The sequence below is a fragment of the Mixophyes fleayi genome, chromosome 3 (assembly GCF_038048845.1).
Source record: "Mixophyes fleayi isolate aMixFle1 chromosome 3, aMixFle1.hap1, whole genome shotgun sequence".
NCBI lineage: Eukaryota > Metazoa > Chordata > Amphibia > Anura > Limnodynastidae > Mixophyes > Mixophyes fleayi.
In genome coordinates, this window is record NC_134404.1 from 113,839,868 (window position 1) to 113,867,753 (window position 27,886).

General features: G+C 37.9%; 1 protein-coding gene across 1 annotated transcript in view; it reads right to left on the minus strand.

The window, feature by feature from the left end:
• Positions 1-3,610: 3,610 nt before the first annotated feature.
• Positions 3,611-27,886, minus strand: part of CCDC39 (coiled-coil domain 39 molecular ruler complex subunit) — a 45,380-nt gene continuing 21,104 nt past the window's right edge. The window contains exons 7-20 of the mRNA XM_075200579.1: positions 27,303-27,494; positions 26,278-26,381; positions 24,672-24,804; positions 21,682-21,876; positions 20,917-21,081; positions 20,673-20,810; positions 19,982-20,190; positions 19,513-19,636; positions 14,206-14,365; positions 13,945-14,051; positions 11,913-12,053; positions 6,372-6,551; positions 4,372-4,454; positions 3,611-3,894 (exon numbers count right to left, since the gene is read on the minus strand). Coding sequence (XP_075056680.1) covers positions 3,738-3,894; positions 4,372-4,454; positions 6,372-6,551; positions 11,913-12,053; positions 13,945-14,051; positions 14,206-14,365; positions 19,513-19,636; positions 19,982-20,190; positions 20,673-20,810; positions 20,917-21,081; positions 21,682-21,876; positions 24,672-24,804; positions 26,278-26,381; positions 27,303-27,494 — 2,088 coding nt within the window. The 3' untranslated portion in view covers positions 3,611-3,737. The remainder of the gene's footprint in view (positions 3,895-4,371; positions 4,455-6,371; positions 6,552-11,912; positions 12,054-13,944; positions 14,052-14,205; positions 14,366-19,512; positions 19,637-19,981; positions 20,191-20,672; positions 20,811-20,916; positions 21,082-21,681; positions 21,877-24,671; positions 24,805-26,277; positions 26,382-27,302; positions 27,495-27,886) is intronic.

Consider the following 27,886-nt stretch of genomic DNA (forward strand, 5'->3'; position numbering starts at 1 on the left):
GCAATTTGCACAGTATTCTAAGTCCCACGGATCTAAAGATCTGTGCCACTCTAAATACTGTGTAAATTACAGGATGCAATTTACATTTACGATTTCAGTGTAAATTGCGTCTGACTCTCATTGAGGTCCAAAGTATTTGGAAATGCAGTTAAACAACACAGTTGGACAAACATTGGACAACATCTGAATACTTCCAAGAATAAGCTACATCTTTTGCAGCCTATCTCTGTACTACTTCTCTATCTACACGGAACACTGCAAATAGGTATATCTTTTAACTCTGTTAACTTTGTGGCTTTTACTCTTAAATCACAATGTTTAACAAATTTCTTTTACTACTCTACTTTCATGGTATTATCTTTAGGACTGTATCATCCTTCCCCCTTCCTGTGACACAAACATTTGTCCACATTGCCCCTTCATTACTCAACTCACCTCAAGTAAACACTCATGAACGTTTGTCCTATTTTTTTGCCTCTAACTGGAACAGCCTCCTCCTCTCACCAGAAAATGAAACGTCATACACTTTCCAATCATTTTATCTATCTTTCTCTCTCTTCTTCTATTAGCTGGTGATATATCTACAAATACAGGTCCCCCACACTCCTTCACTGTACATATAGCAGAACACTACCAAAATCCAGCAAGTTTCAAGAGCATCACCTATCCACCCTCTTTTCCCAAAGTCCTTTAAATGTGCCCTTTGTAATGCACACTCTGTTTGTAACAAACTTAACTCCATACATGACTTCTTCCTCCCAAACAACCTCAACCTTTTGGCAATAACTGAAACATGGCTTATACAATCAGATACTGCCTCACCTGAAGCCCTTTCACATGGTGGCTTCCATTTCACCCAAATCTCCAGACCTGGAGGCAGACAAAGGTGGGTTTGGACTACTTCTGTCCCCACGGTGCACATTCACAGTTCTACCAAATGTCCCATCACGTACATTCACATATTTTGAAGTACATGCTCTTCTGATTTTTAATCCATTCTCTATCCGTGTTGCTGTGATCTATCACCCCCCTGGTGCACACCAACAATTTCTTAAGGATTTCTCTGCATGTCCTTGGCTTCCTATGCCAAGGACAAGATGATAAGGTCCGACTAGAAATGGTATCATCTTCCTTGACAAGCAATTAGCTCAATTCATTCCCAGAACCCCCTGTATTCTACCTCCTGTCCTTTTTATTATATGCCCTCACAAATCTGTTCTCCCTCCCTCTCTCCTTCCCCTCTCTCCCTCCCTCTCTCTCTCCCTCTCTCTCTCCCCCCGTCATTATACTAGCATGCAGTGACAAAAAAATTCTGAGCCAAACTCTTTCAAATTACCGTCCCAACTCCCATGTCCCTTCAAGCTTCTAGAGAGACTGGCATACACTCGCCTCACACGCTTCCTTTCCGCAAACAAACTATTGGATCCTTTTCAGTCACGTTTTCGCTCTCAACACTCCATGGAGACTGTGTTAACTAAGGTTGTCCGTGATTTGGTCACTGCTAAAAACAAAGGCCATTGCTCTTTTCTAATTCTCCTGAATCTCTCTTCTGCATTCAACACTGTTGACCACTCTCTTCTTATATAAACACTACAATCCCTAGGTCTTCAAGGCACTGTGCTATCCTGGTTCTCATTCTACCTTTCTAATCGCTCTTTCAGTGTAATTTCTCTGGATCCACCTCTGCTCTGCTTTCTTTCCTTTGTCAGTTGAGTACCACAAGTATCAGTCCTTGGTCCTCTGCTATTCTCTATCTATACCACTTCTCTTAGAAAACTAATAAGCTCCGTTAGATTTCAGTATCATCTCTATATCTCTATATAGATAAATTTATCTATCCTCCCCTAATTTCTCGCGATCTGTGTTGTCACGCGTTACTGTCTTTCTGCCATTTCACCTTTGATGTCTCTCACCAACTCAAACTCAATCTTTCAAAAACAGAGTTAATAATATCCCCAATCACCTGCAGAAGTTGCCTGCCTGACATTTCTATTTCTGTTGACAACATAAATCCCACCATGCAAGCTTGCTGCCTAGGTGTGATTCTTGACACACTACTATCCTTTGTTCCGCACATCGACTCTATATCTAAATCTTCTTACATGCATCTAAAAAACATTTCCAGGCAACGCACATATCTTACCCAAGACACGCAAAAATGTAATCAACATCTCCTACATTGATTATTGCAATTCCCTCATTACTGGTCTTCCCTTAAACAGACTCAAGTCCTTACGATCTATTGAACCGAACATTAACCACACAAAGCACTACTGTAAATGAATGATGACAAAGTGATTTCCTCTTTCTGCATGTCTGTGTGCGACACGGTTCAGCCCATTATTTAAATTATGTTTACATATTGCAGCAGCATAGGCAGATATCTATAGAGTTTGTACAGACTCCCAATCGATTCAGCAGGTAGTTATGAAAAGTGCAGATCACAGATCTGTAAGTAAATTGTGTAGGTGTGTACACAAGAATCAGCAAGATTGACGATTTCAACAACGTCTGAAAGTCTTGAGAGAGACAATGCATCTGAAGTACGATTGCATCGGTGTGTACCCAGCTTTAATCTTGGTTTTTAACAAAATCCAGTAAGAGAAGGAAAAACTTTAACACACTTTGGATGTCGCCAGGATGGAGTTCTGTCATCTTCATTAAATATTATAGATGTATAGTCTACATTTTAAGCTTTTGAGCAGGCCAATGTTGAATAATTTTGAATTAAAGAATAACAATTAAATTTAAATAAAGCATTTGTCTCCCCTTGTCGTATTGAGTTGGTAGTGGATCCCTAGTGTGCCTACTATATTGTAAGATGCTAGAAAATGAATGCATTCCTTACCATAATTTGCTTTTTCTCTACACCATCCATTTAAAACGGCGCCACTATTGCAATCACAGAGAGCCAGATTTATAATTTTTGGTCCTTCCCACAGCAGGTGCTGAACCCCTTGTGTTCACTGCCAGTGCAGGGGGTAAATTTATCAAGCTACGGGTTTGTAAGAGTGGAGATGTTGCCTATAGCAACCAATCAGATTCTAGCTATTATTTTGTAGACTGTACTAAAATAATGATAACTAGAATCTGATTGATTGCTATAGGTAACATTTCCACTTTTTCAAACTCACAGCTTGATACATTTACCACCAGGAAAATAAAAATTATGGCGTGGAAGAAATACTTTGTTTTTTAGACTAATTAAACAAGCTGTTTACAACTTTATTTAAAATGATGATACAGTGCTCCATAGCAAAATGCAGCACTATTTCAGCTTGTAGCTTCCACCTGTAATGCAGATCTGGGTGCCAGAGAAGAGTGATGTTACTTTTATGCATCTCAAGAGGGCTGGACCTTAGTTACCACCTTATATTTGGCATAGCAGCACTGCTGCCTCCTTCCTTGCCTATTGTCTGCTTTCTACTTTTAAGGTGTGTATTGCTTTTTATATAACAACTATGGGACTCTCTCAGTTTTTAAGATACTAAATAAGATGGCATGTTGTGATATATAGTACTGAACAATTGTTCTATACTAGAAGTTTCTTTAACACAAAATCTGGCAAACACATTTAGTTTTGTAAGTAGTTGAAAAATCATTATTGAAGTGAGAATCAAGTAAAATATTTATTGATTTCAAATACAATAATAATTACTACAAATCTGGTAGTGGAAAGCTTCAAGGGCTTTTCAAGGCTTTTTTTTGGTTGGTTGGTTGGTTGTTTTGTTCCCCTTCTACTTCTGACTTCTGTGAGTACTACCTATGTTTGAAGACCTGGAACTGCGAGCTGATGATGCACTTGATGGAGGAGACACCATAGGTAGCCCCAGCTCAACAACCTTTACTCTTGAGGGAGGACCTGAATGTGTTGAAGTTTTAGAAGAGCTTGATCTACAAAGGAAAATATCATATATGAATGCAAACTTTTTTTTTTTAAAGAATAAGAAATGCTTGTACAGCTCTGATAAGCAATATGACAGATTACAATGCGTCCAAGAAATGTAAACACTAAAAAAAAAAAAAAAAAAAGAAACCCATACACAAGGCTATACACAATGACCCAAAAATTTGTTTACTCTCAATATTGATATTTAAAGAGAAAAAAATAATAAATTATATGAGTTAAAATGAGCCTTTGTGACACACACACACACACACACTATTTTCTCCCTAAAGAAATCCAATTTTATATTAAACCTTAATATATATTAAAAAGTAGAAATTACAGAACCACAGAGCACAATAATCAAGTGTTGCCATTATAATACATTTTTATGCAATAGTTACCCAAAATATTGTCTTCTGATCTGAGACCATAAAAACATTTAAAAACAACATCTTAGTGTTGTTACTTGAAAGCTTTCTTACCGGACAGAGGAGATGGAGCTTCGTGAAGAACCTGATCTTGAGCTTCCTGGAGTTGAAGTGCTTTGTGGTATTTCTAAACCAAACTAAAATAAAAGATTGCCATTTTATAGCTGATTAATAGGATGCTGAACCGCTACTCATTGTAACAAGCTGTATGTATGATCTTTGTTCACAGCCTTCCTGTACCTATATGACAGAAGCCTCGCACTACTACCTTGTGCTGCTAATGCTTAGATACTCTAGTTAGATATGTGTAGGCCCAACTCCTCCCACTTTAAACTTGCATACAGACCTCTGGCACATGGACAATTAAAGGCTGGGCTTCACTGGTATAGTGTAGGAATGGAGAGTTTACAGTAGCTGGGTTATGGCAAACAAACAGGCACCTATGACCGCTTTTAGAGGATTGAAGAGAAGCAGTTATCACAACAGACCAATACCAGTTCTAGAAGTACTGTCCATATCAGTCAGTGCACTTTAATTTAGAACCTGGATGAGGAAGTACCAGATATGTATAGGGCGTGTACGCAGTGGGTGAGACTAGGCAGCCAGATACACTCCTCTTCTCAAAAACAGTATTTATACTGCCTTAGCAAATGTGCTACATCAAGATCCAAAGTGTGTTCCCAGCATACTGTCAGTTCTTTATACTTAATTACATTACCCTCTCCACATGATACTGTACCTGTACCATGCAGTCCTATCCTCAACACAATCGGACAAGGTCACTACCTCCCACAAGATTTGGGATGAGCGCACATGTCTCCTGAAATAATCTGTGCTGATAACATTTTAATGCTATGATTGGCTACAGGTTTTGTTAGCCATGCACACTTCAAACGCAGTAGACTGAATACAAAAGCGGATCTGATCCTAATGAATCACACATAAAAAATGCTGTAACAGGCCTCTTGCTGTGGAACACAAGGGGTGGCAGGAATAAAATGCTATTGCTTGTTAAAACCAAGCATCATTTTAGACCAGGGTTGTCCAACCCGTGGGCCGCATGCGGCCCAGCACACCTGTAAATGTGGCCCAGAAGGAGTTTTGGTTGTGGCAAGGGGGCAGCACTGTTAATGGGGAAAAAAAATTCTGCTAAAAAAAAAGAAGAGAAAATACTTACCTTGCATGTCGGGCGTGATGTCATCTGGTCCTGGAGCATCATGGACCTTATCTCCCTGCTACATACTTCTACTTGTAATACTAATGGGACATTATATATTATTCTCTTTGGCCCATTATAAGTTGTTATCCCTTAACTAACATAGTGGTGTAATTAGCAAAACAGGTCACAATTTGGGGTCACAGTGATGTATATGTCAGGTACCGCAGGCCTGGTCAGGGCACCCTGATATACAATGCCTGGCTTAAATGCACTTTATTGATATTGCAACAAAACAATACAAAAAGTGATTATAGTATAATAACTAGAGAGGATTTTTTGAACAGGGCGATTGAAAGGTAAGTATAGGGGGATTTGAAAAAAAAGTGATATAAATATATATATATATCACTTTTTTTCTCATATATATATATATATATATATATATATATATATATATATATATATATATATATATATATATATGTTAACTATGTTTTCTATGTTTTTTTGGATGATCAGCTATCGTTATTGTTAGTGTATCTTATGTGCGGCCCAAACCAACTCGCCGTCTTCCAATGTGGCCCAGGGAAGCTAAAAGGTTGAACACCCCTGTTTTAGACAATAATGTGGCCACTGCAATTTTACACTCGCTGATGTAAACAAACCAAGCAAATGTCAACCTCCACTCAAATCAATGCACGTCAGCAGGATTTTTGTGTGAAATGACTTCTGTTTATATATTTTCCTATAAATCTACCGCAGTTTCTATTTTTAAACCCATAAATAAGAAAAATATACCCCATTTATAAACCATAAAGGACTTGGATATTTGCGGCTGATCTTGATTAAGGCAAAATGTTTTCATAATGATGTATGTAACAGAAAATGTACATACCTGCTGAAAGTACATCTGTAAGGGAACAGCCAGCTCCGGGGTTTCTTCCATTGATTGTGCCAGTATCTTATTAATGGATCTGTTAAAGTCTCGCAGATCACGAACATTAACATCCTTTTCGTCTTGAGTCTCTCCGCTGTTTTTCTTAGCAGAACGAATTTCTTTTACCAATTTGGAACACTGGTACAAGTAAACAAAATTATATATAAACTGTTACTTAAACTGACCTGTAGATTCTATATATTTTAACACTTTAAAGTTTGGGCATATGATAACACTTCTCTGTGAAATATTTATTTTAAATAAAGGCACATTTTCAGACCGGTGGTACTCACTTTCCCTCTCTCACTTTTACAATATTGTTTGACAAACGGTAGTACATTGTACAGCCGCCGCCTGCTTCCATTACCCCTTTAACAACAGCAATAAGAGAGTTGCGTTGCAGAGTGACGTCAGTTTTACAAACAGTAGGCGTTATAAGTGAGCTGGGAATGGCAGCGTCGCCGTCAAGTAGCCGGGGTAATGGTTGTTAGTGTTTCAGCCATCGGTAAAGGGTACCCAACCCTTTCAGACACCTTCCTCATCTAGCGGATGGCTTTTACACTTCCAAGTTCATATGGAACATAGTCGGAACTATGCTCAAGGCTAGAAAGCTGGAATTATCATAGAGTGCAGAAGATTTCTATCTCTTGTGCGAAAAGAAGGGGTATTCAGTTTGCGTATTTACTGCTGTTTTTGCAAGAGAGTCTGGATAATGGTTTGAGACTTTGTTCCCTTAAGGTTTCATTCTCTGTTCTCTCTTATTTCAAAAGAAGCTGACACTTTTACCAGAAGTGCAGACTTATTTTCAGGTGCATCCTCCATACAGTCCTACAATAGCCCTCTCTGTCCTAGTCTTAATAGCTTTAAAAATTCCTCCGTTCAATTCGGTGGAGTTGAAATTTCTCACTTTGAAGATACCGTATGTTTTGGGTATGTCTACATTGAGGAGAGTACCAGAGCTGGAGGTTGTGTCTTGCAGATCTCCTTATCTCATTTTTCATGACAAAAGATCTGTTCTTTGGCCAAAACCCTACTTTGAGCCTAAAGTGGTCTCCAAGTTTCCCTTTAAATCAGGATATTGTTGTTCAGACTTTAGACAATGGTTGGTCTTCAGAAGAGGAAGGATCTCTTCACTTATTGGATGTTGTCAGGCCTCTGAAGACATATGTTAATAGGACTCTTGAGAAAAGGATGATCTTGTCACAAATGACCCTACTAGTAAAGATATTGTAGACAATATCTTCACCTTTAGCAACCCATATTCCCATAACACCAAATATGTTTGCTGCTACTTGATTATCCCAGGAAATAATCTGAAGTAGTGATAACATAACTCAGGTAGGTGGACACCAGAGGACTTGGGAGTGGGACGCAGAGCAGAGATCTCTAGGGTTACAGGGATGCAGGATGGTCAGTCCAGGCAGTAATATACGTAGTCGTGGTCACAGCAATAAAGTGCCTCCTTTATCAGTACATAATTATAAAGTGCCCCATTTGTTAATACATAACCAAAGAATGTCCCCTTTAATAAAAAATAATTAGAGTGCCCCCTATAGAACAAAATAATTATAGAGTGTCCTCTTTATTAATAAATAATTATAAAGTGCCCGTAAAGAAATAAATATTGGCCTCTTTTTTTTATTTAAATAATTAATATTGCTCCTTATTTTCTGTTGTGTATAGTAAGAAATACGTACAATCTTTTCTTGGTAGGATGTAATCCACAAGGATAAAAACAAAAAAACCCCATTGAAATTAAATGGACTATTCCATGGAAGCTTCCTGATGCAAATGAGTTAATGTCCACTAAACCTGCCTACTAAATAGAAGGGGAGTTAATCAGAAATGGTCTTTCGTTCTGACATTTGTTTGCTCCCCCAGAGTAACAGCACTGATGTGAAGTAGCCCAGTCCATTAATGGAGGGGAGGAAAAGGGATTTTTATGCTAATGGTATTTTCCCCAAACCAACATGTGGTTTAGGGGTTTTGAAACCACCACACATAATTTGACTATACACCCTCCAAACCGCTACATAGGTAATCCAGTAGCTTGGAAAAACTGCTGGTGATGAGCAGCAGTTATAAAACAGACAAAAAACACAGCTTGTTACATTTTCCCTCTTTGTGTTTTTCTCTTTCCCCTGGTATATCCCTGCCGCTCAGTACAGAAGAAAATCATTATTCCCAACTCCAATTTAAAACAGTACCTTCCACATCTTTAGAACAATGTCTTAATGGAATCAGGTCATAAAGTTGAAGCTACATTCATCTGAGCAGCTGTGATATAAGTGGTCATGTATATAAATCCACCCATCCATTCAGTGCATTTGTACAGAATAAGTCTCCAAGTGTGTCAATCCCCTTCTGCCTATTTAATTAGAAAAGATGTCCCAATATGGGATTACATCCCAAATAACCCAGTCAGAAGATGGAACTGTTACACCTGGATGTTGACTATCTATATCCTGTCTGCCACCTTCAATGATGAGGGAGATATAATTTGGAGATACTAATGTAACCCTTCACTGCATGCACTTATAGCCCCATTTTCACCCAGGCTTGGTTTATTATAATAGTGCTTTTGACAGACCGATATTCAGGTGGTGGCTTCAACTAAGTCTATCTCCAAGGTACTTAACCAGATCTAGGAAGATCATATTTACATAAGTGGCACTGTCCTATAGTGCAAACATTGCCTGTAACCAGCAATGAGTTCTCTTATTAACTATCTTTCAATATATTGAATAGGCAGGTAGCACTACTCATTACACACACAAAATTTGGAGATGGGATTGACTGCATATTTAGGGATTATACAGGTAATCATTTGTCCTAGATACCATCTTTATTAGGATGAAAAACTACAACCTAAGGTGGAAAAATATTATATATATATATATATATATATATTAGGGATATGCACCGGCCACTTTTGGTGTCTCGTGTTTTGTGTTTTGGATTTGGATTTGCTTGAGGTTTTGGGTTCATATTTGTTTTGCAAAACACCTGACGAAATGTTTTGGTTCGGATTTAAGGTTTTGGATTCGGATTTATTTTGAAAAAAACATAAAAAGTGTTAAAATCAAGTTTTTGGGTTTATTTTCACTCCTACGCTATTATTAACCTCAATAACATTCAATAACAATCATTTCCACTAATTCCCAGTCTATTCTGAACACCTCACACCTCACAATATTGTTTTTAGTCCAAAACGTTTCACCGAGGTAGCTTTCTGGACTGCATAGTGCAGTGGTCCCGGTACACAATTTGGTACCGGGGCCACAATACCTCCGCCTTCAAATGGTCTGAATTCCACTGCACAGCTGCCTGCTCCTACATCCTCTGCAGCATATACAGGGTGTAGTTCGAGCGTGTCAATACGTCTTGTTTTTGACGATGACAGGTCATTTTCATTAATTTATGATTTGGCAGCAACAGTCAACGTTGTTTAATATCTGATGCGCCTCTATCTGGACTGCATAGTGGAGTGGCCCCGGTACCCAATTTGGTACCGGGGCCACAATACCTTCTCCAACTTTCAAGTGTAGTGTTTATAATTTATAAAAACTACAGTAGTTCAAGCACGTCAATACCTCTTGTTTTAGACGACCATGGTACAGAGCATTCATCATTGAGATCCCTCTCAAATTTTTTGTAGGGGGGGGAGGAGGAGGGCTTAGATCCTTGGGTGAAGCTGGACCACTAGTCATGAACACGGGCCAGGGCCTAAGCCGTTCCTTGCCACTACGTGTCATAAATGGCATGTTGCCAACTTTACGTTTCTCCTCAGATGATTTTAAGTTTCTCTTTTTGCTACTTTTTGAGAACTTGGGCTTTTTGGATTTTACATGCGCTCTACTAGGAGATTGGGCATCGGGCTTGCCAGACGACGTTGATGGCATTTCATCGTCTATGTCATGACTATTGGCAGCAGCTTCAGCATTAGGAGGAAGTGGGTCTTGATCTTTCCCTACTTTATCCTCCAAATTTTTGTTTTCCATTATATGTAGCACAAGAGAGCGTACCCCTAAGTCACACACACTCGGCAAAGCCTTTAAAAATTATATGCAGCACATGAGAGTACCACTGGACTTATACTGCTGAATCAGTGAACTTTGTAATATAGCAGTACCACTGGACTTATACTGCTGAATCAGTGAACTTTGTAATATAGCAGTACCACTGGACTTATACTGCTGAATCAGTGAACTTTGTAATATAGCAGTACCACTGGACTTATACTGCTGAATCAGTGAACTTTGTAATATTGCAGTACCACTGGAATTATACTGCTGAATCAGTTAACTTTGTAATATAGCAGTACCAATGGACTTATACTGCAGAATCAGTGAAATTTTTAATATTGCAGTACCAATGGACTTATACTGCAGGATTGTTTTTGGATATTTTTTTTTAATTTCTTTTTTTTATAATTATTTTTTTTTTCTTTTTTTTTATAACTTTTTTTTAAATTTTTTATAACTTGGGAATAATGGGGAAATAACAATGCCCTTAGAAGGACAGAGCACAGGACACAGCACCACTGGACTGAACAGGACACAGCACAGGACCCAGCAGCACCACTGAACTCAGAAGGACAGAGCACAGGACACAGCACCACTGGACTGAGCAGAACACAGCACAGCACAGCACGAGATATAGCAGGACAGAGGACCACCTAACACAACCTCCCTCTACCCTGATCAATGCCCGAGTGAAGATGGCGGCGGTTAGCGGGGAATTTATAGAATACGAGTATCGCGAGATCCGACAGCGGGATTATGACTCAGAGCCTCGGTTTCAGTTTTGCAATTGGCGGGAATACCCGGATCTGTCTCGGATCCGGCTCGGATCGGCAACGTTCGGGTGGGCTCGGATTTCAGATATCCGAGCCCGCTCATCTCTAATATATATGCGGAATTAGTGGCGCTATATAAATACATGATGATATATTGTTTTATTAATGTTTGTTCCCAATTGTAAAGCGCTATGGAGTTTGCTGGCGCTATATAAATAAATGTTGGTGATGATGATGATGATGCTAAACACTTTGATTCTCAAGCAGCTATAAGATAAAATATAATAAACTGTAAAGCAACAAAAATATTATTTGGCCATCCCACTTCAGAGCAGCTAGTGTTAGATATGAAAACATTACTGCAAACTTAGCACATTGACACTATCAACCTGAGAATTTGAATACCTACAATTAATAATTTGGTGCAATTATAAACTTTATGCTGAGTTTTTGATGTTAAATTTACTCCACTTTCTATTTTGTAACTCATACAATAAAGATGATTTTGTACATTACGCTTAGAAAGATGATGCTATTAAACACATGTTCTTATGATGCAAAGTTACCAAGTGACATTTTTTAGCTTTCTGCTTTTGTGAACATAAAATCACTTGAAACAATAAAGGTCCTTATAAGAAACCACATTTCTAGTTTGTATAGAGTATAAAACATGTTTCTCTTGCACAATTGTAGATATTAACCTGTTTCATCACTCTTTCCAACTTGTGCTTTTGATCATCTGTCTCTTTTTTAAGCTGTGTGATGCAGGGACGCATTCCATTCACCTTCTCTTGGTACGACGATTCTTCTTTCATCATACTATCAAAAGTGTTTTTCATAATCTAGAATAAAGTAACAGTTTCTTTAAAGATCACATAAGCCCTGTTTTCATGGTTTTCAAAGACTGGTTTGTCTTTCAACATTAATAAGACATTTTACCAGTAAGGGTGTCTGTGCAGCTGGATACAACTCTAATAGATAATGCTCAAAGATCTTAATATTGAAGTTTGTTCAATTAGATTTTCAGTAGCTTCTAAACTAGCATCTACTTGACAAACAGGATTGCCCTAAATTAGCTGAAAAGTTTAAGAGGCAATAAAAATCATTCATAAATGTTTAAAAGTACATTTGTAGTGGATCTGTGGATAATAAACTTAAGCACCATCTACTAAATTGAGCTTTTGGTCAATCTATGAATTGCATGACTCAAAAAACAAATATTCTCCTGTATTGTACTGAGATCTGGGCAGCATTTGGTGATGGCTGCACGACAGAGCACCTCTGTGCCCTATTTCAAAAAATGGTAATTTTCTCACAGATGTGGGACATTTAAAAAAACATGGAAACAATAGGAAACTACAGGGTGTCATTGCACCAAAAATGTGGATGTTTAGTGGTACTGCTGGACTACAGTGTCTGTTCAGCTACTGGGCCCACTGAGTTCACCCCTTCTCTGGTCACTCTGATGACCTAGTTACTGATGGAAAGCAGGGCTCCTCCTTTGGAGGATTCAGAGGACTGCTTGATAGTAGTGGCTACCACCACAACTTTCAATTGCATATGTCCACCTTCCACTATCCTTCCTCATTCCATGTGTACCTCAAAGCAGAAACTGCACAACTATACAAGTCGACAATGGCTTCTTTAATATTGATAGCTGATAAAGCTTTTGTCTTGTAGTTGCCAAAAACTCTCCTCGCCATCACCTAGTTATTCTGCTACTTTATGTCAAGTGTTGCCCACACCTGTTAGGTTTTAAACTCATGTGAGCAGGACCATCTCTACCTTCTGTCTCATGTTATTGCATGTCATTTGTTTGTTTCATGATCCCCTTAATGTGGAGTACTGCATATTATGTGAGTGCTTAATAAATAAAAACAACAACAATGATTAGTACAGCTGCATTGTCATTCATGACCAATAGAAGCAGAGTCCATCTACAGTGTCACTTTTATTATGCACTCCAGCGTCCTTTATATGTGCTATATTATGTTCTATATATGTGCCTTTCTGACCCAGTTTTCTATTCCCTAGCAAAAGAAAAACCTCAGCTTACAGGCCTTCGAAATATAGTGACTTTTATGACTTAACATAACATTCTTATGTACAATGTAAATCTACACAATATACTAAACATGGTATCATAGTAAAAATAAACTCAACATAAATAATTATGTTTTTTTTTAACAACATAACAAAATAACCATATTACTGGGCAGACCAGGATTTAGAATCTAGTGGAGAATCATACTTGTAAAGTACGTATTATGGGGTCCAGCACAAAAGGATGATTGCCATTCCTCATGCACTGTATTTATCTTTATTATATATTACCATGTACCATTCTGCACCAGACAAAGAGATTTACATTTATCTTCTTGTCATTCTGAAACCTGATTAGACTGGGACAGTTGAGCACTAATTTTAGCTTACTAATATAACTAATTTACAAAAACAAGACATAATAAGCAACATCGATGGTCACAACTTTACTTGTTATTTGTATGTGTAATGCAATTATCATTTTTTTATATTCCATAAGCTATCTCTTTGAGTGCTCTTAGAGATTGTTTTTGTAATTTATATGAGTTTCTGAGCACTACCCAGCATCTCCCTTATTTACACAGCTAGTACTATATTTTCAGGTAGTAAGGAAAGATTGTGGATTATAATACTACTACTGTTTTGAGCCACGCAACAAAGTCTTGTTTGTTTTTCATACCACTAACTTACCTGCATGTCTTCCTGCAGCTCCCTGATCTGTCTCCGCTTGTACCTGCACTTTTCCTCTGCTGCTTTCTTTTGCTCTTCAAGTTTAATTTTTTCTTCATACTCTTCACCTGAGGTTAAGAACATTTTAGTTGTGTTTACTTATTTGTGTCAATGACTTAATACTTAATATACATTTGTCAGGAACAGTTTCACTCCCTGATTTGCCAGCATAAGTGCACTGGGAACAAGTGTTTCACCGGCGCAGTCTTCTGGCAGACTTACTTGTTTCAGTGACTTTGTTAAATGATTTTCTGTAGGAGCTGTTACAGCTGTTGATGACCTTAAGGGTGTTCTCTAAAGCTTTGATCTCCTTTTCAGCCTTGCGAATTTTGGCATCCATCTCATCACCAACACGTTGCAGTTCTTCCTTTTCTTGTGCAGCCTTCAAGAGACATTATAGTAAACAATTACTGATTTTAACTACTGTTTTGGAAAGCTCTTCTCGGTAAAGAGCAGCAAGTATTTCACAATTTTACATCTAGTATAAATGTAAATATGTCAATTTTTTTGTGTGTATTTTTTTATACACACTATGGACTATTATACGTAGAGTCCCTCTGCGCTATTCTTGAACTAACTCCATCCCCACTCCTTCTCCAGGCACACTCCCAGGTGGACGGCCAATCAGTGCGACTGAAAGGAGGCACATATTGAGAAAGGAGTGGAAACATTCATACATGTGTATTGTTTTATACTTGCAGATATACATATATGTTTTTTTTTACATATATAACACTGTGCTTTCAGTCCCATTGTTACCCTTTTTCTCCCCATGAATGGTAAATGTAAATTGTAACTATGGCGCCTCATTCGGTATGCAGCCTAGTAGGTATCAGCAAAGTTCCACTAGCACTTCAAATTAGATACAAAGGATAAAATTGATACATACATATGGCGCTGCCTTCACGCACACTAATGGGTAGATGTAGATGGACACCTACGGTCAGTTTCTTAGACAGAATCTCTACAAAGCAAAATTATGCATACAAAGAGTATCATGGTATAGTATGTCAATGCAACACTGTCGGGTATATGCTTACTAGAACGAAGTTGTAATCACGCCCATAAGGAAAATGTAAACTGTTCCCACACGACACAAACTCCTCACAACTGATGTTCCGTGCTCAGAATAAAAGGAAAAAGACTTTTATACGAGTCGAAACGCGTTGGTTCGGATTCTTGATCGCAACAGGACTGTTCAGAGCGGCTACGACTGTACGAGACAAGCTGAGGTGAGCGGTCATGTAGGGGTTCTACTTACCTTGCTGTTACACGAGCGTGTCATCTGCTACTTGATACGAGTCCCATCTCATGATTTTACCTACATTTGTTATTAAAAGGATAATGAGCTAGAATTGTCTTTTTCTCTTTTATTCTGAGCACGGAACATCAGTTGTGAGGAATTTGTGTCGTGTGGGAACAGTTTACATTTTCCTTATGGGCGTGATTACAACTTCATTCTAGTAAGCATATACCCGACAGGGGTCACATATGAGTGAAGACAGGGGTGCTGTTTAAAGTTATTCATGCACGGATTCCCTTGGAAGATTTTCTATTTTGTTATATCTCTGTGTTGCATTGACATACTATACCATGATACTCTCTCTGTATGCATAATTTTGCTTTGTAGAGATTCTGTCTAAGAAACTAACCGTAGGTGTCCATCTACATCTACCCATTAGTGTGCGTGAAGGCAGCGCCATATGTATGTATCAATTTTATCCTCTTTCTCCCCATGTTTAGCTCTCTATAGTGACAGGGAGGCGTGAATATATAAAAAAAAATCATCTTCAGTTCTATTTTAATATAACTTTAACATGGATATGTATTATAGTGTGATTCAGGCACCATGCAGTAAAGACCCTGCTTCCAGGTGGTTGAATACCTTAGTATACACATAATATAGTTCTGGTTCTGTATAATTTAAACATTCATTGTATTACATTACAAAAGATAATGAATATTTTGTAATTTTAATGACTAATTATATTATGTTTATATTGGTGTATATATGCTCTATTAAAGAAAGTCTTCAGAATCATTCATTGTAATTATTTTACCCAACTCTAGATCTGTAACTTTTTGCCTTTTTCCAAGTCCATTGAATAGTTCAAAAAATATACAACTTATGAGTCAACACAAATAACCCCATATTCATAATGTTAAAGCAAAGTAGAGGCAGCCAAAAATGCTCCTCAACCTCTTGGCCTATCTCAGCCACCAAACAGGGCTTTGAACATCGGATCTGGAATATCCAGTAGACAGTTCCTAGCACTAGACATTCATTGTTGAGATTGTTGGGAGATCCCCACATGCTGACGGCTACATTTCTGGAACTAACTACCTATCATAGTTGTTGGAGCCGCCTACAGATGATGACTTCCTAATACAGCCAAACTTCATCTCCAGCGTCCACAGAGACAATGTGGGACTAGCGTTGGGGTAAGTAATCCATTTGGTTCTTATATTGTGCTACTACCAGAGATCCAATGTCTGCATTTTGTCACCAGCAGGTATTAGGGGTGTTCTATGTAATATAGAACCACCAGAGATCTGGGATGGTCTACATTACAATGTCACAATAAGTTTTGCTTTGTTTAGGGGAGGGGGTTAAATTATAAAGTCTCTCTGCAACACTAGAGATTTAGGGGGCCTACATTGTAAAATCTCCTGAGGTTTGGGGATCTGTATATTATAGTGGTCTCCAGAACAGAGTTTCCATTGCATACTAGTCACTAGTATGTACTGTTTTATACATATTATGCAGAGCAGTTTACACAACCCAAGCTGGTGACCTGTACAATATGTATATCGGATTTCATTTCCCTACAAGCCCTTCATGACCAGACCAAAGTTTCACATTTTGTAATGATTTGTCACTTTCACTATAACTAACCTTTTATTTTAGGCAACACAACACAAGTTACTCTTTTTTCAGCATATGGAATTTATATATTTGTTTTATTTTGATGGCCATTGATTAAAAAAATCATCAATACCTTTTAGTTTTAGTTTTAAATGCTGTAAATATGCAATAATGCAACAGTTTTGAATATTGGTCATTAGTATGGTCTATGTAGTGTTAATCTGTCACTAGTTAGCTCTCTGAGTTCTACATTGGTCACTAGATTGCTCTTTGTATTTTAAACTAGTCATTAAAGTTATCTTAGTATTTTTTCACTAGAATACTACCTATATTAAATGTAGGTTCCTAGAATGCATCTGTATTGTAGACTGGTCACTAGAATAGGTTCTGCATTGCATACTGGTCTGGCGCTGTATAGTATTTGACCATGCCTCTTTAATGTAGCAATTTTATATATATTTTAATAGTTTAGTAAACCACAACCACACTACAGAAACCAAACCCATATAATACAGGCACACACATTTTCCAATGTGGTATGCTGCTACAAAGGGTGGGGTACGATAAAGCTATGCTGGTAATTCCGACACCTGTCATGCCTCCAAAAAAACCCGAAAGAATAGAAAATCGACTTGAAATGAATTAGACTTACCTTGAAGACGATGCTGGAGATCCCCGAAGACAGCAGCATAATGACAGGAAGGCTTTCCGATTGGACAACTGACCGCCTCTGCTGCCTGACATCATCGCAATGTCTGTCAAGCTAAATTTAAAGCGGCAATGTTCGATTAAGTGTTTAACCACTTAACCTTAGGGGACCCCACATTAAATTTTGCTTGACCTACGTCGCAATGATGTCAGGCAGCAGAGGCGGTCAGTTCTCCAATCAGAAAGCCTTCCTGTCATTATGCTGCTGTCTTCGGGGATCTCCAGCGTCGTCTTCAAGGTAAGTCTAATTATTTTCAAGTCGATTTTCTATTCTTTTGGTTTTTTTTTGGAGGCATGACAGGTGTTGGAATGGTGGTAATCGTAAACACGATTACCACCGACTAGAAGACCCAATGTCACTTACTTGTGTTTGCCCCCTAGGCCAAAAGTTGCCAGCTCTCCCCTGATAATGCACAATGTTATGTATTACTGAAAGCATTGAAATTTCCATGACAATGGAAAAGCGTATTACTGCAGAGCAGTTTACACAGCCGAAGCTGATGACCTCCACAATATGTATTTTCAGATTTAACTTCACTTCACACCCTTCATGACTAGACTTGTCACATTCACTATGACTAACCTCTTTATTTCTGACATCTATATGGGGGAAACGGGAAACACTGGAGCTTGGGTACTTTAAATTTGGCTTCAAAAGTTCAAGCTCCTTCCACTCTATAACCCCGTAGACTGCCAGGTCCTTCAGTTATTTTAAAGTGCCCGCAGGACTGAGCGCTCTTTTTCATGGCTGCCATTGGTACCTTGCTTTTTAAAAACTTATTTAATTATTTTTATCACTACACAGTCATGGCAGGTAGTGGCCAGGATGTCTGTGCCTCCAGCACCATCGGGCACCAGGAACGGAGACAACTACATTGGCACCCCTCCACTACATTGGTACATCCTGGAGAGGGGAGTCAATTTTATTTTCGGTCAGCACATGGCGCCAGGGCCTGCATGGGGGGAGTGGGTGCAGGGTCCCCAGTGCCAGGGGGTTCAGGTGGGGGTCTGCTTGTCATGTCATGTTGAAGTCAACATGCATATCAAAAGCATAGAACAGGATGATTTGATTGTCCATGGACATCAAGGACATGTACTTGCATGTTTCAGTCTCGGAGGAACAGTAATGCCTTCTTAGATTTGCCATTTAGTCCAATTTCGGGCTCTACCTTTCGGGATGTCGACAGTACAGAGTGGTTCATGAAGGTCATGACGATGTTGGCTACCCTTCTGAGATCTCTGGGAGCATATTTTCTTATTTCTTACTTGGGCAATCTGCTGATCGAGGTGGGCTCTCCAGCCTTTTTTCTGGTTTATGTTATAGTGATGGCTCAGACCTCAAACCTGGTCTTTGGCACACATGTTCACAGTTTTTACAGATTCAACCTATTTGCATCCAAAGATGCCAGTTTTGGACTAAGATGCCTTTGACTCAATGAAAGGATGTAATCTAAGTATAAAAATCACTGCTTTTCAGTCTACCCAAGTTAATGGCCAGTGCTTAACAAAATCATGAAGACCTTTTAGCTGTAAGTGTTTTCCCCCATCATTGTTTGTAAAGATTGTTATAGAGAACCTGTGTGCAAAAGCCATTAGTGGGCTTTTGATGGAATTAAGTATTGCTGGTGGGCAAAATAAGCTAGAGGACAGCGTACATTGTGGGTTTAGAGACACGTTAACTCTTTAGACATGTAGACATGAGCAACACAGTTTCCCCTGTGTTAGGGTGGAGGCTAGAGTAGTACAGGAACCAATTTACTATACACTTTTTTTTACCCATTTACATTTGTGCAGATTCATTTTGATAGAATTATGTCTCATTTTCAGCAATTTTTGTTCAGGAATAGGTGGGTAGTGCAGATTTAAATCATACTGTATGACAAATCCTTACACCTTCTAAAATAAGCATACTACACATTTTTACATTAACAATTAATATACTGGTTCTTTATTACCTTAATTATGTAATAAGCCTGTGATTTTTCCTCTTCTCCCTCTGGCGGCATCATTGCAATAGTAATGATTTCAAACCGTTTTCTCATTTTATCAACTTTTGCAAGTCTTTCATGAAGCTCCGAACTGGAGAGAAAGGTTTATGTTATCCATTAGAACGCTCTGTTTGAAATACTTGTCATATTTATGAATAATGATAAGTAGCTTTCTTGTGAAATGTAATAACCAAGTGAAAACAAAAACAAAATCCACTGTATAAACTTTTCATTTTAAACATCAACTTTTTAAGATTAGTCTCAAATTCCACTCTTTATTCTGCCTAATTTTGCTAATATCATATTTTTTACATGTTGTACCAAGACTATAGTTTGACACATCTGTCTGTAAATATACATCTGAACCATTGCTGCATGACTGCACTTTGTACAACTGCTTCTGAGATTTTCTTTTATGAACAGAATGTATAAATACCTTATGCTCTGTCTCTCTTGGTCTACAAGTCTAATTTGAGACTTCAGCATCTCTTTGTGTATAGCAATCTCTTGTGTCCTCTCTTTCATGGCTGTCTGTAATTGTAACCTGCGCTTTTCTAATGAAAACACATCATCTGCTTTACTGTACAGCATGTCTCTCAACCGCTTGATTTCCAGTTTCAGGATATTATCCTCCACCATTAAATCCTAAAAAAAAATCATAAAACACATTCATGGTATAAAGGTAAGCACTTAACAGCAAAACAGTACAAATAAGCTCACACTGGCTTCTGCATAACCATCTTGGGCCTGAGTCATTAACGTGAGCAAAGCAAAAAAAAAGTAGTATCTTTGCACCTGGGCAAAACCATGTTGCATTGGAGGGGGAGGGGTAAATTTAAAATATGGGGACAGATTTATACTTGGGATAGGGCATGTCTTAGATCAACTTTAAATTTAAGTGTAAAAATAAAGCTATCAAGTATGTGTGTGGTAGATGAAAAAACAGCCAGTATTTAACTTATGAGCAAAATAATAAACTAATTTGCACCCCTTGCATTGTAACATGGTTTGTCCCGGAGAACATTTTCTTTTTTTGTTTGCCTTACTTTCCTTAGTGACTCAGAGCTCTTGAATTTAAATTCAGTAAAAGAAAAAATCAACCCCATATTGACCTGAATGTAAGTTACCTGTTTTGATACTCTGAGCTTTTTCACTGCTTTATCAGACATGGTATTGAACAGTTTAAGTTCTTCCATTTTGCTGATCAGATCCCCCTTCTCCTGACCATTTTTTTCAAGATCCCTTTTGGTGTTACGCACATCTGCCTGTTCAGAAGTGAATAGAATCTTGTTAGCCAAAGTTAAAAAATATTTGTGTAAGGCAGAAGTATTAGTTAATGTCTGGTTTCTATTTCTTTAGGCAGACTCTTACCTGGAGTTTCTTGTGCTGTGTATTTAAGATATTAAGAGCAGCCTTGCGCTCATCGAACGTTTTGATTAGTTCAGAAACTTTGATTTCCAGAGCTTGTTTTTCATTGGTGTTAACTTCACCTTTCAACCGTGATAACCTGCGCTCTAACTGTTGGATCTGGAAATCCTGTACAGAATAAACAATCACACTCACACAAAGCCAACCAGAAACATTTGCCTATTTATGTTTGTCGAGAACAGAACATTAATATTTAGCCCAAAACCCTTTACAATAACTGTACAATAAGTAAGTATTCCATACCAAACGGTTTATCACACATCACTAAGAATGTGCAGAATCAAACCATCTATTTGAATCAGGTACATATTGAACTGACTATCATTAAAAAATTATACAGGTGTCAACTCCAATTAGAGGTTTATATTTTCAGAGACTTTGCAAGTTCTGTAATTGTGGATTCTATGAATTCTCAATGCATTGTTATGTATTCCCAAATATCTTTTTTAAAATCACAAGTAAAGATTGTCTATGTCCTAATGCAATCAAACTTACCCTAATTTTGTTAAAACAATAAATTTAATGGTGAATTATTCATACCAGTTATATCATTAACATGCTTGGCTATAACTAAGCTTTTTTCTAGAAGCATTTTTGTTTTTGAAAATATGTCAATTTTGAAAAATGTCCTACATGTGGTTAGCTTTCCTTAATCGTAGCAATGCTATTTAAGGGATTTAATGGTTGAAAACAAGCATGGAATTGTACCTGATTGTAAATGATCCCCTGTTGCTTTAAAGTATGCAGGTCAAGTTTTTGCAGTTGACTATTGAGGTTTCTCAGCGAGCTTTGGCTTCCATTAATTTCTGATAGCAACTGTTTTTCTTTTGTCTGGTTCTCATGCAGTTCCTGTGATGTCTTGAAATGTTGCTCCCTTACCTGTTTTAGCTGAGTTTCTAGATCCTAGGATATATATATAAGTATAACGATATTATGATGGTAGTTATGTACATTATCTGAAAAAAAGGTATTTTCATTCCAAGCAGTCATATTTCGGCTTCTAGTACATAGTGTAGGATTGGATTTTATATTTATGTTTTTAAGTGGAAATGCCTAACACACATGTATCATATGAATTAATTCAAAGGAAAGTCATCTTTACACTGAATTCTTGCCAGCAAACCAATGTCTATGACTCAATGTCAATCACAGTAAATATTGCACTTTTCAAGCCATATATAAATTTTGACCTAACATTCAATAACATTTTGCTATGTGGTAGTCTGCCATATCTTCTGTTTAACTAGTTAGCCATCTAGCTATACATCTGAAGCAGTGGAATGAAATTGAATTCATACTGGTATCCGTACTTGTTAACTATCCATGTATGTGTAATTATGCGCAATTGTATTCATTTATGTTATTATGTTTATTATATTCATGTATGTCATTTTTGTAAGATGATTATACAGCACTAGGGAATCTGTGTCAACCTATACATAAATGATGATGATAATGATAATTTAGATGGGTTGTAATCGGGTAGACAAGCTTAGGGAGGTTATGAGTGGTTCATGAATTTGATGAGGTTGACTGAAAAGGTGAGTGTTACAATACCAGTGGTGAACCCTATATATTACCCAGGTTCACCATTGGATAGTGTCCATGGTGACTATCAGAACGACTGAACACCAATAACGCACCACAGGGCTGAGCTGCAGCCTTATTCCCTTGCCTGTTACATGGGTAAGTATTTCACACCTATGCAAATATTTCAATAAAGAATAATACTTATATGTACTACAAAATCACCCCAAGAAGCTATAACGTTAATAACACAATCTGGTTAATCACACTATGCAATGTTCTGCATAAAGGTGAAGAAGACACAACACATACTACTCTAGGACAGTCAGCCCTGTAAGACTTTGGGTTTATAGATTGGAGTTCCCCTTCAATCCCCTTCCATTTTACTGCCAGCTAGGCAGTGGTCCAGCCCAGGCGTCAATCTGCTTTATGGCAGGCACACACTGGTGTAAAGACCAACTAGTCTTTCCTTCGGTTTCAGGGTGTGGAAATGCCCTATATCTCATTCAGTGACAATCCAGCTGGAACCATAATCCCCTTTCTTGCCTTATGACTAACCTCAGCAGGCTTCATATATCTTCTCCATTTCGCATGCTGGAGTATTTTAGGTAAAGTGGATAGCTAGACTTTAGGATTGATGACCCATATCTCGAAGAGTCAGTATGAGACCAAGTCTCTGCCATCTTCTTCCCCAGACCTCCTACTGATATTAGCACCACTGAATCAGGAGATAATGGGCTCACACAAAGGGGTAGGATCAAGGGGCAACAAAAACTATTAAAAAGTTCAAGGTAGGTTTGCTTCCCTCCCAAGATTTATCTCTCACTGTATTTTATCTGAGACAAGGTTCCAAACTGACCAGTGGCTTCTGGTTAGCTGGCTGCTCACCATGGCTGACAGCTCTAGGACTTAGGATGATGGCATTAGCACTCCCGGGACAGCAAGGTAGAGGTTATAGACAGGAGGCAATTCTGAGTGATTTTAGCTCCTTTGGGCATATTTCACATCAACTTTGACAATAAAATAACATATACTAGCATGGAACAGTTTAGAACCTGGGCAAATGCCACATTCATTTTCCCAACAAAAGGGTATCCCAGAGGAGTTAAAACTTTATAATAATAGTACCTCACTCACATCCCAGTATGTTATCAGGAAATGCTGGAGGGTTTTGAGGCTAGGCACAAGTCTTGTATGAGGGAGGGAATTCCACAAAGTGTGCAGGAGAGCTGCAGTTCTTGGATAGAGCAAAAGGGTAGAGGTGGAAGATATTTTGAGACAAGTGAAGAAATGTATATTGGTGCAGTTTTGATAATGAATCTTTATGCTAGTAGCAGTAATTTATTTTGGATTCAGTAAATCACAAGCAACCAACTGAGAAAAATCAAGCTTGGGTGCTGCATTCAAAACTAATTTATAGGTGTAAAATCTGGTTAGCGAAAGACAAGTAAGAAGTGAATTGCAATAATTCATGTGGGGAATTATGAGTACATGATCTAAGGTTTTTGCAGTGTCATCTGTGAAATATGTGCACATTCTGGAGAGGTTGATTAGATGTATTTAACAGAATTTGGAGACCATTGGGATATGGTGAACAAAGGACAGTACTGAGACAAGGATGACACATAGGCAGCTAGCCTGAGGGGTAGTGTTTATTGTCCTGTTGTAAGGGAAACATTTGTCTGGTTTGGCATTCACCACTTTTTGGTTAAAAAAACCTGAACTCAATAAATGTACTGATTATATATAAATAGCTGCTGCTGATGATGATTGTACAGTACAACAAGCCTTTACGTCAATTCATGAACTACAGTGGGAAGTGCAGCATCAGACAAATATTTCCCAGATGAAATTGATCAAGGTGTCACATGCATGATATTTATGTCAGATTTAAGTGAGGTACATTGTTTAGTGTAGTAGTCTACTATTAATAGTGTAATTTATATTAAACGCCATATACCTGTTATTTATGGCAAGCTTTAATAATGATTGGACAATAAGCTTTTAAATCAGTTATAAATGAATTATTATCTGTGTTTAACCTAAAAACCTTTCTTTCGCAGTCACAGGAACTGTGTATGATAAGCTCATTAAAATCTTCATCCATACAAGATATTCAGATTTTTTGGTAGATCTGTTGGCAACATGACACCTACAAAATACAAACCTACCTTGACTGTCTTTTCCTGTTCCTTCAGCATCTCCTCCATACGTAGGGCCCTTTCTTCCAAGCTCAGTGCTGAGTCAGTCACAAGCTTCAGTTTTTCATCCAGACCTTCATTATATTCTTTTGCTTCACTCAGCCTGAAAAGAGTTTATAAGCACAATGCAAGGATGTACTAAAAAACAATATTGCAACAATATTAGGGCGGTTAGTAAATGAGTAAAGATCTAAAACGAGTAGTATAATGTAGGAACAAATTAAGTAAATACTGCAATTAGGCTTTTTTAATTGGTCTTATTATCATCATCTGACTTGCGAGTTTTGCTCTAGTCTTCCCATTCATTTCCTAAACACTGACCTGTTACAACAATAACATTCACCTTACTAATATTATTCAGTCTTCATTAAGTATGTCTAAGAAATACTTTTGGAATAATTGAATAAATTATCATTTGCACAAAATGGTTCTGTTTTTATAAAAATGGGATTTTTGCACTTAACCCTGTCTTTCAAATGAATCCTCAACCAAATATGACACTTCCTCTATATCACAGTCGTCTGCTAACTGACATTAGCAGAGGAGAACTGCTTGCCCAGTCTAGCAGAAGAGGAGGACTCTATAATTTTCTACAAAGATGAGGAGACTTTTGCAAAACTCTGAACCAACTTGGCCAGATTCTGGACCTGAGGTAATTCTTCTGTGGGGATAGGGTGAGACGCCTGAATAAGGGTTTCCAGTGATCTGGGATTCTCCTCACTCAGCACCTAAAGGTGATGTACAGGCTGAGTGTGTTCAGCAATATTGTTGGCAAATGCCTTAGCCCAGGCAGGCTCAACCAGGTAGGCGCTACCAACTGCTATCAACTTACCTGTGAGAGGAAACCCCACCAAAGAGGACATTGGAAACTGACGAGTTTAATCTCCACCCCTTCATCGGGCGCAGCACGGAGTCAGCTAAAACCATTCAATGAACAACTCCCTGTCCCTAGCTACCAGTGCCTTGCGATGGGCCTATTAAACAGTAGCCGCTCACCAGACCCCTTGCCAAGCTGTGTAGCGGTGATCATAATATCATAGTTTCCCAGTTACCGGCAGGAGACCACAACATAAATCTGCTAACTACCTCCAGTGTGTGAAGAGAAGAGTATAAAGATTGCGGCACATCCAGAGAGCAGTCTGTTGACCGGGTCCACCCTTCGATGGTCTAAGATTAGTGAGAATGAAGTGCGGCAGTAAGAGATGCTCTCCAGCAATTCTTTCCCGTTCTTAGCACACTAAGAACGGGAAAGAATTACCAGTCCGGCAGCAATCAGTAAAACAAAGAACAATAAATTGAATAAATTAACTTAATGTTGCTACAGGCAGCATCATATAAAAATCACCCTGCTCCTGTAATACAATAACAGTCTTACTCCCAGATAGGGCATATAGAAGGGGGGAAGCTCAGGCTTTAGTAAACATTTTTTTAAAGTGCCCATACTGCTGCACACACCTCTATACCCCATGAGTCCAATGTCTCCTAATGGATGCATGAGAAATATGGAATACATATTCCAGAAAAATACATCACTATACACCGTGCATCTTCACAAATTAATTAAAGCATACACTACCTTTCTTGTTTCTTCCGAACTTCTTTCTTAAGATTGTTAACTTCAATCCTCATAACTTCTAATTCAGTAGCTGTCCTATCAACAGTCCCTTTGAGTGTATCCAACTGTAAATAAAGAATAAATGAATGCCCCCAACTCGGTTTCTGTACTACAGCAGTAGAGCACCTGGACAATTACCCTTGTATCTATGTCTATGTGTTTGTGTGGAAATAACATGGACATTTTAATATGTAAAAAAGCAAAGAGTGCATTTAATACATTTTACAGACTTTATAGAGAACAATATCTCTTCTATAATTGAATTGCTGTGTTAAGGCAGTCTGCTATGTTAAGCTAATATGCAGGGGTTTTACTTACCCAGGGTATTCCTGAATCAGTAGTACTACTTCAATAAATCTTCATTCATATGTAACCCATCAAGATAGAAATTCTCAAGAAAACTATATTTGTCAGCAACAGTACCTGAGAATAACAAACACCTAGCCCCGACTAGTGAAACTATCGATCACCTTTAGCATACTGGGTTCACTGTCAGACAATAACTTACGTAGATTTAAGGCCAAAGTGCTCTTTAAGGTACAGCTAACATTTGGGGTCCTTTATAAAAATAAGAGTGCACAGGAAAACTATGGTGTTGTTGATAAGATAAAAAGAATCATAAGCTAATTGTCATTTTTTGTAGTGCAGCTTGTAGAATGAATACAAACAATAAATTTGTTGTTATAGGTAACACCTTGGTTTTCCTGGACACTAGGTTTCATAAATGATCCAAAACATGTTATTATATTACTGCTGCCAGAGGTATTCAATAAATATAAGTACAATACTAGACTCTTTAGTACTTCATCTTATACCTAATGAATTATAGTTGTTTTCATGGTCTGGAATCGATAGCACATGGTTTGCTTAACAACAAAATAGCTGAACACATAATGTTGTAGACGGTTGTATTTGAGAGCACTCGGTCTGGTTATAAAACAACAGTAATGAGAAGCGTCTCTTTTATTGGGCATTCTCAATGTTACCTCATCTTGTAGTTGACCTCGAACAGTCTCTTGCTCTTGATAGTCCAGTCTCAGTTTGGCGGTTCGCCTTTCTATCACGGAAATCTTCTTTTCATATTCCTTGTTATTTTCACTTTCACTGTTCAAAAACTGGACTTTTTCTTTGATTATACTTTCTCTGTTTCGTAGCTCTTGTTTGACCTGAGCTAATTGCTGAGATAAAGATCAATGTTATACACATGCATTTATTCACACTCATCTTTGTAAGTATGTTCAATATGTATTTTGTATAATTAGGTTGTTTGATAATAAAGATTTAACTTTTTTTAATATGACCATATCCCCTCTTTCTAATAATTTTCCATAAAAAATTTTTTTTCATTTCCATCCTTTATTCCTTTGAGTGCCCCTATTGCACATACTCTTTTTCCTTCTCCCCTTTTTTGATGTTCAATATCAAATGTTCTTGTTCCTAAAATTGGAGAAAGAAACCATTGTCTAGGCTGATCTATAGGTAAACTCAGTGATGACACTGATTGCTACGGAATAGATGGGCTACAGTCTCATAAATATTGGTTCAGCTCATAAAATGACTGCTTCCATTG